This window comes from Arvicanthis niloticus, chromosome 9 (genome assembly GCF_011762505.2).
Source record: "Arvicanthis niloticus isolate mArvNil1 chromosome 9, mArvNil1.pat.X, whole genome shotgun sequence".
NCBI classification, from domain to species: domain Eukaryota; kingdom Metazoa; phylum Chordata; class Mammalia; order Rodentia; family Muridae; genus Arvicanthis; species Arvicanthis niloticus.
Window position 1 is genome coordinate 25,255,178 of NC_047666.1, and position 14,015 is coordinate 25,269,192.

A 14,015-nucleotide genomic window follows, 5' to 3' on the forward strand; every position below is an offset into this window, starting at 1 on the left:
ATCCTTTTGATCTAGAGAACCACTCTGTATTTTAGTCTGTTTGTTAGCATTTCTGGCCACTATTCACTAGGTACCAGCAGCTTCCTGTCTTACCTTCCTGTTCTCACTGTTTATGACAATTAAAAGATGTTTCCTGACACTGCTGAATTTCTCTTTGCAAGGGATAGGATTTTCCCCAGATGAGAGCTCAAAGTAGGCTTAGAAAAGCCTTTTGGGAAATAGAAGTAGAATATTAATTCCTACATGTGGCTGCCAACTTCTTGAGAACTGAAAACCCAGTTAAAAAATATGATAAATAATGTATGCCTATAATCCTTGCAAATGAGATGTAGGGACAGGAGGATCAGGAGTTCAAAGCCAGCCCTAGCTATGTAGTGAGGGGTTGAGGTCAGCCTGGGCTACAAACAAGCAAACAAATAAAAAATAAAATCATGTTTACATGTATTTTTGATTTGGTCCTGAAAGAGCATAACTAGACTATTCCTTTATAAAGTTAATAGTGCTATATACATTTTTATCTAAGTGTCTTATGAACTTAGTGGAGATTTATATGCATTTATGCTTTAATACCATCAGTTACTGATATGTGGTACTCTCTAAAGCAGCATTGTAAACCACAGAACCATTGGTGCTATCTGTTTTTTGTTTTTTTGTTTTTTTGTTTTTTTGAGACAGTGTTTCTCTGTATAGCCCTGGCTATTCTGGAACTCACTCTGTAGACCAGGCTGGCCTGGAACTTAGAAATCCACCTGCCTCTGCCTCCCAAGTGCTGGGAATAAATGCATGCGCCACTACTGCCCGGCCCATTGGTGCTATCTTAACCAAACAAAATATGATCTGTATAAATTCAAATGGCTTGAGAACATGAATCTTATTCTGCTGCTAGCCTGGCCCAGGTCTCACTGTCAGCTTCCACTGGTCTCAGTCTTGTGATCCTCTTGCCTTTGTCTTGCTTCTGAGATTTCAGGGGGTTATACCACCACACCTGGGAGGAATAGAGTTGTAAGTAACTGGTAAAATTCCTCAGTGTGTTGTGCTGGGGAGATGGGTCATCAGTGAAGAACAATTGTTGTTGTTCTTTTTAAAAGATTTATTTTTATGTGTGTGAATGTTTTGCCTGAGTGTGTATCTGTGTGCCACATGCGTTAGTAGTACCTTTGGAAACTAGAAGAGGGCATTGGATTCTCAAGGACGAGTCAGACAGTTGTGAGCTGCCATATGGTTGCTAGGAATTGAACTCAGGAAGAGTAGCCAGTACTCCTAACTGCTGCAAATATCTCCAGCCCCAACTTGTTCTTAGAGAAGTCTTGGGTTTTATTTCTAGTGTCCACATGATGGCTCATAATCATCTGTAACTCTAGTTCCAGGGCATCCAACAACTTTCCCTTAACTCTGTACCAGGTGCACATACGTACATGTAGGCAAAACACGCACACATGTAAAATGAAATTAAGTAAAAAATTATTAAACCTTTTGTGTTTATTTTTATAATGAAGTTTGGGTTTTTTTTTAGCCAACTAAGTGTCAAATTAATAGAAGTTTTTCTCCTTCATTTCTTATTTCATAGGTAGACTGTTCCAGTCTGGGCATTAGCCAGGCTTTCCCATCTTCATTGCCTTCATTTGTTCCTCAAGAACCAACCAGTGAGTCAGAATATCATTCCTCCAATCTCAGAATGTTGAGGGTATCTCCTGACACTCTGCTAACAACTCTTACACGTTCTACAGGTATGTAGAGAATGGAGGCATCTCATATCCTCTTTATATCTAGGTCATGATTGATGTCTAACCATGCCTTTCTAGCAGTTGGATGGATTAAAGGATGCCCAGATGTCTTAGTTTGTGTTTTATTACTTTGATAATACCATGGCCAAAATCAACCTGGGAAGGAAAGGGTTTGTTTCATCTTAACAATTCTCGGCCACACTTCATAACTGAGGGAAGTCAGGGCAGGAACTCAAGGAAACTGGAGGCAGGAACCGAAGTAGGAACCTTGGAGGAATGTTGCTTATTGCCTTGCTCCTCCTGGCTTGCTCAGTTTTTTTTTTTTTGTTTTTGTTTTTTTTTTTAATTACATATCCCAAGACCACTTGCCCAGGTGGTAGCACCATCTACAATGGGCTGGGTGGGTCCTCCCTTCCCACATCAATCATTAATTAAGAAAATGCCCCACAGCTTGCCTGTAGGCTGACTTTATGGAGGCATTTTTTCAACTGAGGTTTCCTTCTTTCAGATGAATGTAGCTTGTGTTAACTTGACAAAAAAAATTAACCAACACACCAGATAATTGGTAAAGCAGTATTTCTACACATACCTGAAAGGATATCTGAGGAAGAGATTTGAATAAGTGGATTGAATAAGGAAGATCTGTCTCACCATTGTGAGTTTGTCCAATTGGTTGAGACCTGGATTGAACAAAAAAAGCCGACTGGGACACCTTTTACGCAGTTCCGCCCTTGAATGCAGAACTCCAGGTTATTTGGCCTTTAGGCAGTGTTCCTGCCTTTGCTCTTAGGTTGAGGTTTACTGTTGGCATGATTGATGTCGGGGTTTTGGAGCGTGAGCTAATCCGTATCATCAGCTTCCTTAGGTTGATATCCTAGGGTCAACTTGTCCCGTTTTTTCTGAGAATTACCTGCTAATCTTTTTATTCAGTCATTCCCATTTAGTTTTCTCTTTAATATACATTCTAAGTTTTCTTTTCTTTCTCCCCCTCCTTTGTTTCTCTTTTCTTTTTTGAGATAGGATCTCACTATGTAGCTCTGGCTGTCCTGGAACTCAATGTGTAGACCAGGCTGGCCTTGAACTCACAGAGGTCTGCCTGCCTCTGCCTTGAGTGCTGAGATTAGATGAGTACCACCATGCCTGGCAAGTTTTCAGTAGGTCACTCTGAATCTGCCTCTACTGCTCACCACTTTCCTCAGTAAATAACACTGCTTTCCTCCTCAGTATGACCTTCTGTGCTCTTTTGTACAAGATTATTTGCGTGCATACTTCTCTTGAGCTCAATTACTTTTGCCTTCCAGTTATGAAAAAGTAAAAAGGTTTGTTTTTTTTTTTTTTTTTGAGTAGATGGGGGATTATGATAGTCAGAATGATTATGTCTCCTAAAATTTTCTCTTTGAAATTCTTATTCTCAGAGCGATGGCATTAGGAAGTAAAGGCTTTGAAAGGTCACAAGAACTCTTAGTGACAAAGTAAGGACCTTGGAGTGATTGATCCCTTGTCACTCTCTTCCCACATGAACACAGTACAGTGGCATCTTCTGTTTCTAAGGGGCCCTTGCCAAGTGCTATGTCTGCAAGCACCTTCATGTAAGGTGTTCTTCCTCCTCCTTTGTGAAAATAGGCATGCATTCTAAGTCCTTATATGTTGGATCAGAAAGGCCTCCTTAAGTGTTCACATAGATGATACCACTAAACTAGAGCTTTGGAAGAAAATACATTCAGAAACCATTTTTTTTTTTTTTTTGGCCAGGCTGACTGTTCAGATTACTGGTTATTAATCTAGTTGTCTTTGTCTCTTCAGTGCATGTAAACTTCAGATGATATTTTTTGAGAGCTGGTCTCTTTCCATTATGAGTTCTGGGAATTGAACTCAGGTTACCCTGCTTATATGGCAAGTAATTATAACCTGCTGAACCAACTCACTAAGTCCTATATCTTAAGCATATGATCATATTGCTTGCAAAAAGGAGGGCTTTGATTTCTTTTCCTTTTCTATTTGCATATCTTGTATTTCTCTTGTCTTACTGTTCTAGAAAAGACTTTAGTTAATATATTTAATCTGAGTGGAGAAAATAGATACTCTTAGATTTTCAGTTATTTCCCATTTAGGAATATATAGTCTTTATTATATTGAGATATATTTTTTTCTGTTTTAATTCTTCAGAGCTTTTATCTTAATGGGTGTTGGACTTGGTCAATGGTATTTTCTACATCTGTTGAGGTGATTGTATGATTTCTGTCCAAGTTTATTAATGTTGTATGTTATGCTTATTTACTTATATATGTCAAATCATTCTTATATTCCTGGAATTAAGCTAACTTGGTCATTCATGGTAAATTATCCTTACAATGTATTGTTGAATTTAGTTTGCAATATTTTACTGAGATTTTTAAGTATTTGTCTTCTTCTGGTGGACTGACCTATTTTTCTTTCTTTCTTTTCTTTTCTTTTCTTTTCTTTCTTTCTTTTTTTTTTTTTTTTTTTTTTTTTTTTTTTTTTTTTTTTTTTTTTTTTGTGAGTCCCTGTCCAGCATTGGTATCAGAGTAATACTGACTTAATAAAATGAACTTGTTAGTATTCCTTTTTTATCATATTATATGGAATAGTTTGGGGACCATTGGTAGCTCTTTAAAGCTCTGGTAGGGGCTAAAGAGATAACTTAATATTTAGAGAGCACTGGCTATTCTTCTAGAGGATCTTGGTTTGATTTCCAGTATCACATGGCAGCTAACAACATCAACAACTCCAATTCACACCAGTTTACACCTTGCTTTGGTCTCTGCAGATTCTGCAAGCATTTGGTGCACAGACATATTCAGACAAAATACCCATATACGTAAAGATAAATAATGTTTAAAAGAAAGTTCTAGTATAGAGCCAGAGAGTTCAGTGGGAAAAAGCACTTGCTGTGTGCAAACTTGGCGTTTGATTCTTGTGAAGAGAGAACTGATCTTTGAATGTTGTCCTCTGATCTCTAGTGCACAACATTGTACACTGGTGTCTTAGTGACTATATTGTTGCTGTGAAGAGACACTATGACCAGGGTAAGTCTTACAAAAGACAGCATTTAACTGGGAGGTAGTTTCAGGGGCTTAGTCCATTATTGTCATGATGGGGAGGGAGCATGGCAGCACACAAGAGGTTGGAGTAGTATCTGAGACTTTTAGATTCTGATCCACAGGCAGAGAGAGAGAACCTGGGCCTGTCATGGGCTTTTGAAAACTCAAACCCCACCCCCTGTGATACACTTCTTCCAACAAGACCACACCTCCTGATCCTTCTAATCCTATCAAAAAGTTCCACTCCCTGGTGACAAATATAAGCATTCTAATATATGAGTTTATGGGGCCAATCTTACCACCACAACTAGTATTTGTGTACACATATACACTAAGTAAAATTAAGTATTAAAATTTTAAAAGAAATCTGATAGACTGGGTGGTAGTTGTGTAAGCCTTTAATCCCAGTTTTTGGAGGCAGGGGCAGGTTTGGTCTACAGAGCAAGTCCCAGGACAGCCAGAGCTATATAGAGAGACCCTGCTTTGAAAAACCAAGGGGAAAAAAGGCCTGATAGAATTCAGCAATGACAAGGCACCATCTCCACCTGGACATTTTTAGGTGACTTTTTAAAAAAAACTACTTCAGACTTATTGCTTGTTGTAGATATGTTTAAGTTACTCATATTTTGGTTTAATTTTTTATAGTTCATATGTGTGGTGATTTGAATGAAAATGGCCCCTCATAGACTCATTTATTTGAATACTTGGCCTCCAATTGTTGGAACTGTTTGGGAAGGATTAAGTGATGGGTCTTTGTTGGAGGTAGAGTGTTGCAATAAATGGGCTTTCGGTTTGAAAAGTCTGTACTATTTCCAGTGAGTGCTCTCTATGTCTGCTGATTGCATTTCAAGATGTAAGAACTTAGCCACTGCTCCAGAGCCATGCCTGCCTGCCACCATGTTCCTTGTCATGATGGTCATGGGCTCACCCTCTTGAAAGTGTAAGCCCCAGTTGCAGATTAAAACACTTAATATAAAACAAAATAAAACAAAAATAAAAAGGTTTCTTTTATAGGTTGCTTTGGTCATGATGTTTCTTTATAGCAATAAAAAGGTAACTAAGGAAATATATGCTTAGAAATTTATCTTTTTTTTTTTGTTTGTTTGTTTGTTTTTTGTTGTTTTGTTTTTTTGTTTTTCGAGACAGGGTTTCTCTGTGTAGCCCTGGCTGTCCTGGAACTCATTCTGTAGACCAGGCTGGCCTCGAACTCAGAAATCCGCCTGCCTCTGCCTCTCAAGTGCTGGGATTAAAGGCGTACGCCACCACCTCCCGGCTTATCCATTTCTTTTAGATTTTCCAGCTTATTGACATATAGGTTTTCATATTAATATGTTTTAATAATCCCCTGAATTTTATTGTTATCTGTTGCAATATCTCCCTTTTTCATCTCTAATTTTATTAATTTGGGTATCCTTTCTTTTGTGTGGTTTTGCCTAAGAATTTGCTAACCTTCTTTATCTTGTGAAAGAACCCTCTTTTTGTTTGATTGGCTCTTATGTTCTCTGTGTTTCCATTTCAATAATTTTCATTCCGATCCTTATTTCTATATACTGATTACACATTTGCTTCGTATTTATTTTCTGAGACCTTGAGTTCCATGATTAAGTTCTTTATTTGAACGCTCTGACTTTTTAAATGTAGGTATGTGTGGCTTTAAACTTCCTTCTTAGAATGGCTTTCATTGTATCTCACAGGATCTGTTGACCAGAAGATTGGAGCAGCAGTAGTCTCTTCTACTTATTCACAGGGAATAAAGCCTGGAAGTTTTCACCCAGAAGAGTTGCCAGATAGACATCTTATTGAAGAGATTCAGAAAGTGTCACTTGGTTCTAGGCCAGCTGGCCAGAAGCTTGAGATGCCAACAGTACAATCTAGTTCCTACTCTAAAGGAATGGAATCTATTTTCTATCATCGTCCCATGTCACACAGTCATCAAGGCAGAGAGCCTCTAAATGTTTCAGCTGTTCCTCGATCAGCTGAGAATAAAGCCTTCTACCAGCAAACATCAGACAGTCTTCTAACTGAAGAAACATTGCGACTTTCTATTATTCCTGGCCCAGGTGACCAGAAGACTACTTTACCATCAGAATTCCCTCTTTCCTATTCTTATAGAGGAAAGAACCTGCCTGAAGATGTTGTGAACGTTTCCACTGACTCTGGATCTGCTGACAAGAAGGCTGACATTCCAACAGTGTCCTCAAGTACCTATCAGCACAAAATGAAACCTGGTATTTTTTATCACCAAAAGTTGCCAGACAGTCATTTACCTGAAGATATTTTCAAAACTTCTTCTGTTTGTAAGTCATCCGATGAGCTATCTGGAATATCAGCTCTAACCTCTGTTTCCTACTCGTATAAAGGGAGACCCAATATTTCTCATCATCAGAAATTTCCAGATAGCCACCTAACTGAAGAGGCCCAGAAAATCTTGGGTACAACTGGAACAGTAGACCAGGAGACAGTGACACCAACAGTGTCTTCTTCGTTTTTACAAAAAGAAAAGCCTAGTATTTTCTACCAACAGGCACTGTCAGGTGATCATTTGCCTGGAGAGCCTCTGAATGTTTTAGCGGCTCCTGGACCACCTGACCAAAACACTGGGACACCAACAGTATCTCCTAGTTCCTGTTTCTCTGGAGAAGAGTCCACTATTTTTTACCAAGCTGGCTTTCCAGGTAACACTCTATCTGCAATGTCTTTCAAAGTTCCAGGGATTTCTGGATCAACTGAACAGAAGACTAACGTAACAATAGGATCATCAGGTTCGTACTCAGTTGGAGAGAAGTCTATTATTTTCTACCATCAAGCCTTGTCAGATGGTTATCTTCCTAGAGAAGCTTCTCCTACACCAGCTGACCTGAAGACTGGGGAGCCACCAGTATATTTGGCTTCCTGTTCTGTTGGAGTAAAGCCTATTATTTTCTACCAGCAGCCTCTTTTGGATAGTCAGCTAACTAAAGGTCACAAAGATTCAGTTGTTCCTGGACCAACTGACCAGAAGACTGGCATACCAACAGTGCCTTCTATTTCCCAATCATATATAGAAAGGCGTACTGTTTCTTACCAGCAAGAGTTTCCAGATCTTAGTGAAAAAGCTTTGAAAGTTCTAGGTGATGTTGAATCCACTGAACAGAAAACTGAAATACCAGTAGTGTCATCTTCTCTCTTATGCAAAGAGAGGCCTAGTGTTTCTTACCAGGAGGATTTGCCAGATCTTACTGAAGAAGCTTTGGAAGATTTTGGTGTTCCTAAAGAAGTCCCTTCTGTCCCTTACTCACATGATAAGACAAGTCCCGACTCTTACCAGAAGAAGTTACCAGATGGTGCTGAAGTATCTTTGAAATCAGTAGGCGCTGGCTCTGCTGATCAGAAGACTAGGGCACAAATAGTCTTCTCCTCAAGTAGAGAGAAGTCCAGTGGTTTTCATCAGCAGGAGTTGCCAAATACTGGTGGGGATGCATTAGGTGCTTTTCATCCTGAACCAGTTGTCCAGAAGGCCGGGAAACTAACAGAACCTTTAAGTTATTATCCACAGGGAGAAGCCAGTGCTTTGTCTCCACAGGAGTTGCCTGCCGGCCATCTCACAGGAGAGACTCTGAAGGTGTCAGATGGTTCTGCACTTGCAGCACAGACAGCTGGGACATCAGCAGGACCTTCCAGTTCCTATTTCCATAAAGCAAAGTTCAGTGATTATCAAAAGGCCTCACCAGGTAGTGATCTAACTGAAAATTCTTTGAAGGCTTCAACTGTTGCTGGACTATCTGATCAGAAAAAGAGACCTGCAGTCTCATCTGGTTCCTACTCACACAAAGAGAAACACAAGGTTTCAGCTGCAGATTTACCGGATGACCAGACTGGCAAGTTGCCAACAGTTATTCAGAGGTCCTGCTTACATAGAGAGGATCCTGCAATTTCAACTGTGATCAAACCAGATGACCAAAAGATTCCATTATCAACAACTTTTCATGGTTCCTGTGCTCAAAAAGTAAAACCCGTTATTTTCGTTCAAAAACAGTTAACAGATAGAGATCAAAGTGAAGATATTCCGAAGATTTCAACTGTCTCTGAGCCAACTGTTGTAAACACAAGTGTGCCAGTACTTCTGTCTGGTTCTTACTCACACAGAGAGAAGTCAGATTCATTTTACCCACAGGAACTGCCAGATAGACATCTAATTGAAGTTGATCTGAAGGCTTCAAGCAGTCTTGGTCAAGCTGACCATATTTCTGAGTTACTTACAATTTCTCCTGCTACTTATTCACACAGTAAAAAGCACCAGCTTGTCTCAGAACATGTCCAAGAGCTGATGGATAATTTGAATTCTTCTGAGTCTTCTTGTCTCAGTGTAGATAGTATGCCTTTAAATTCACAAATTGATGATGGAGTTATCATATGTAAGCCAGAATCTTTAGGTTTTGCCAATGTTGGCTATGAGGAAATGCAGAATATAGATCATGGTTCCAAAACTCTTAAAGAAATTCAGACTCTTTTAATGGAAGCAGAAAACATGGCACTGAAACGATGCAATTTCTCTGCTCCCTTAGTCCCTTTCAGAGATGTTAACGATGTTTCATTTATACAATCAAAGAAGGTGGTTTGCTTCAGAGAACCCTCCACAACTGATGTTTGTACCCAGAGGGAGTCATTTGTAGAGGAAGTCCCACACATTGAATATGTACAGAAGGACATTGGCACACAGACGAACTTTAAGTACCAGAGGGGTGTTGGAAATTGGGAATTTATTAGTTCAACTACCTTTAGAAGTCCTCTACAGGAAGCAGAAGGCTCAGCTAGAATGGCGTTTGATGAAACTTTCAGGCAATATAAAGCTACCAGGTCTGTAATGAGGTCTGAACCTGAAGGCTGCAGTACAGGCATTGGGAATAAAATGATTATTCCTATGATGACAATCATAAAGAGTGACTCCAGTAGTGATGTAAGTGATAGTTGCTGTTCATGGGACAATAATTTACCAGAGTCTTTGGAATCTGTTTCTGATGTTTTTCTAAACTTCTTTCCATGTACTTCACCCAAGACAAGCATAACAGATAGCCGAGAAGAGGAGGGGTTGTCAGAGAGTGAGGATGGCTATGGTAGTGCAGATTCATTGGCTGCACATGTGAAGTACCTTCTGCAGTGTGAATCCTCACTGAATCAAGCCAAACAGATACTTAAAAATGCAGAGGAAGAGGAATATCGGGTCCGAACCCAAGGTAAGACTGACTGACATAATAGGCACATTCAGGCTTGTGAACATTACAGCTTAGCAATTTAAAGTAAGACATTTGGAGTTCTAAATTTATTTTCTTGTAGAGCTGTAGAATCATATTTTGTATCTACAATCTGGAAAACAATGTTGTAAATTAGACATGATCAATAGTGCTAGTCTGTGGTATTTTCATGTTAGATGGACAGTAAGAAAGTAGTTTAGCCAACAGCTTGGACTTCCTCTTATTGTAATATCCTTGTTTGGGGACACATATGCCTCCAATTTGTTCTTTGGTAAGTTGTTTTGTATTCTAAATCTATGTGTGCTTTTGACACTTACCAGGTCTTTAGTACTGAAACTTTGGTTACAGGTCTAAGTTTAAAGGGTATTTATTAGCCTCATTAATCTCTAATAGAATCTTTGTAAAGGAGACATAACAATCTTTAAGGCATACAGAAATGTGTTTTGGTTAGTAATTTGCACATGGTTCAGGACTGGCTCGGAATATTGAGGTTAACTGCCTGTACAGTTCCTTGTACATTTGGATTCTGTCAAAATCTTCCTAGCTTTGCTTGTATTAGGTATCACAGAAGTGTTAGTAACTATAGCAAGTACTATGGAGAGATAAAGAGACTTTTTGATTAGAAAAAAAATTAAGATTAATGACTTAAATACTATATTTAGTTTGGCTTCTTTGGAGATAAATTTGTAGGGGATGGTTTAAAAAAACCTCAGACTTTCAGTTTATTTATGGTGACACATAATTTTAATCTCTGTACTAGGAGACTGAGGCACAGAGATTGTGAGTTCAGGGTTACCCCATGTCTTATTAGGGGTTTACTGCCATGAACAGACACCATGATGAAAGTGACTCATAAGGACAACATTTAATTGGGGTTGACTTACAGATTCAGAGGTTGTCCTAGTGTTAGGGTTTTACTTCTGTGAACAGACACCATGACCAAGGTACATGACACCCTTACAAGGACAACATTTAATTGGGCTGGCTTACAGGTTCAGAGGTTCAGTCCATTACTATCAAGGCATAGCAGCATCCATGGTGCAAGAGGAGCTGAGAGTTCTCTGTCTTCATCTGAAGGCTATTAGAAGAAGACTGGCTTCCAGGCAGCTAGCAGGATCTTAAAGCTCACACCCACAATGATACACTTCCTCCAACAAGGGCACACCTCCTAAAATTGACATGCCTGGGGCCAAGCATCTTCAAACTACCACACCCTGGCTTACATAGAAATACCCTGCTTTGGTGGATGGTCAGACTCTGCTTCAGTGAAATGGTATTTTATGAACTAATGTGTCACATACTTGAGCCTACATACTCAGTTTCATGTTGTGCATTAAGGGGCAGATATTGCTGGTTTTCGTTACTTGAAGAGTAATTGAAAAATTACTAGTTTCACAGTTTTTAAATCTCAACTGTTTTATGATTTTTCTCCAGCCTGGAATCTAAAGTTTAATTTAGGACGTGACTATGGATGCTCCATTTCAGAATTAAATGAAGATGACAGGAGGAAAGTAGAAGAGATAAAGGCAAAGTTGTTTGGTCACAGAAGAACAACTTACATGTCTGAGGTATACAACCTAGAAGTGAAAGCTGAAACTGAAAGAGGGCAGTAGAAATGAGAGCTCTGACTTATTAATGACTCCAGATGAGTTGCTAATAATCTTGGAGCAAAGTGTTAGAGTCTTAATTCTCTAAAAGTTAAGAGTAAAGGACTAGATTCTTTAAATTTTGTTTCATTTTAAAATTATCATAGTAGTAAAACAATAATTGAGTTTTTTTGCCAGTGTATTTTTGCAATTGAGAAGTTAAACTTCTCCTTTACATCTTAAAATTCAGATGGAAGTTCAGATTCAGAAGTATATGTTCTGTTTAAAAATAGTTAAAATAGTTTTATGTAAAAACAGCTTTCTTTTTAATAGTGCTTTTTTTATTTAGTGAACTGTTTGTTGAATGGAAGCATTTATCTAAAAAAATTTTATTCCTGTGTTTCCTGTCCCACTGTAGAAACAGAACATTAACAGATACTAAGGAACTAGACTTGGTAGCAAGTCTAATCCTAGTATTTGGGAGGCTAAGTCCAGAGGATCACAAGTTCAAGGTCATCCTGGGATACTTAGCAAGATTGTATCTCAAAAACCAAATCAAACCCACCCCTGACAAAATGACTTTGTTTTGGATCTCCTTCCCTAGACTTAGTCTTTATTACTAATCCTGACTTGTATTGGCTTCTGCTCTTCAGTATACTTTTGAATTTTACATAGAATCAGCATGATATGGGGCTGGAGAAATGCCTCAGTGGTTAAGAGCAGTTGTCTTTGAAGAGTATCAGAGTTCAGTTCCCAGCATTCATATGGTAGTTCATAACCATCCAGTTATAAACTCCAGTTCCAGGGGATCTGAACTGTCTTCTGGCCCCTAAAGTCACCAGGTATACTTGTAGTACATATATATACATGCAGGTGAAACACTCATGTACATAAAAAAGAAAATCAGCAGATGTTTTCATTCTTTATGAGGGTAATGTTCCATTTTGTACATACACAACATTTTTCCCCCGTCATCCCTATTTGGACACTTAAATACCATGTTTTGACTATTAACAGTAGCTTTTTAAAAAAGAACCTCTTGCACATCTGTCAATATGTTGGCTTATTGTAAGATTTTAGGAAGAGTAGTCTAAAAATAATGTTTGACAGGTACTAAAACAATAAGAATTTAGAAAATTTACACATATTAATTTGTGGGGAGGGTGCCACAGTACGCCTTTGAAGGTCAGAGGACAATTTGCAAGATTCTATTTTCTCTCACCATGTAGTTTCTGGGGATTGAACTGCGTCAGGCTTGATAGCAAGTGTCTTTACTTCCTGGTCATCTTGCCTCCCAAATACTCTAAAGAGTTTTTAAAGTGGAAAGATCTTTATGAATTTATTATGAAAACTTGAAAGATGCCACAGGAAGAAGTAGGCCACTGAGAAAGAGAAATACGTTTTACATGAGTACCAATGTGTAATGATTTCCAGTTTTGAAAGTGGTGGAAATTTGTATTTCTCAAATTAAGGCATTTGTTTTCCAGTGATGTGTCAGGAGTTTCCAGATTAATTAGAAGCTTCAGATTAAAAAATGGCAACTCTGTATATTTAATTCAGTTTTTATTTTAAAGCCAATTATTGTTTTAAATTGTAGCATTATACGCAGCTATAAAAAATTTTATCTAGAGAGAGGCTATCTGTCCTGCTGTATCCAGTTTCTTCACTGATCATGTCCTACAATTTTTTTTTTTTTTTTAGTTTGAGACAGGGTCTGGTTAACCTGGAATTTAATTTGTAGACCAGGCTGGCCTTTTTTTCACAAGAGATCTGCCTACCTGTCTCAAGTGCTGAGATTGAAGGCATGCACCACTATGCCCAGCCAATGTCTTGCAAAATTTTAATGATCTTTCCCAGTTATGACATTCGCTTTATAGTCAGGATACTGAAAACTGATACTTCACAACCTGTCTAAGGCTACTCTTATATATAATAGCTATATCCATGCACCTCCCCTCCCACCTCTTCTGTAACACTTGTCAAACCCTAGTCTAGTCTCCATTTCATTTTGTAATTTTAAGAATGTCCTGAAATGAAGTCATAGCATGCATTTTTTTTGTGTGTGTGTTGGCCTTTTTATTTCAAATAACTGAAATAATTGAATTGAGAATAATTCACAGGATATCCTTTTTTGATGTTGAACATTCTTTTAATATCCTTATTTCTCATCTTTATGTCCTGTTTATTGACATTTTTATGTCGCTCTTTCTGTTTGTTTATATATGGGTTATGCTGGGGATCAAACTTATACCATCATATATGGTACGGAAGCACTTTACCACTGAGCTACTCACAGTCCCACTGCTGAGTTTTGATATTTTTTTTTTTGTATGTACTTGATATGAGTGTGTGTGTGTGTTTTTTTTTTTTTAAGGAATAATAATAATTTATTTAACTAAAGCTACTAAAGTT

General features: G+C 38.3%; 1 protein-coding gene across 9 annotated transcripts in view; it reads left to right on the forward strand.

Annotated features, from left to right (window-relative positions):
* The window catches only part of Alms1 (ALMS1 centrosome and basal body associated protein), a 103,155-nt gene that overhangs the window by 21,398 nt on the left and 67,742 nt on the right, over positions 1-14,015 (forward strand). For 5 of the 9 annotated variants that reach the window (XM_076940010.1, XM_076940011.1, XM_076940013.1 and 2 more), the window contains 3 exons: positions 1,568-1,727; positions 6,481-9,999; positions 11,452-11,585. In XM_076940010.1, the coding sequence (XP_076796125.1) occupies positions 1,568-1,727; positions 6,481-9,999; positions 11,452-11,585 (3,813 nt within the window). The remainder of the gene's footprint in view (positions 1-1,567; positions 1,728-6,480; positions 10,000-11,451; positions 11,586-14,015) is intronic. The other 4 variants (XM_076940016.1, XM_076940017.1, XM_076940015.1 and 1 more) reach the window with 2 other exon arrangements.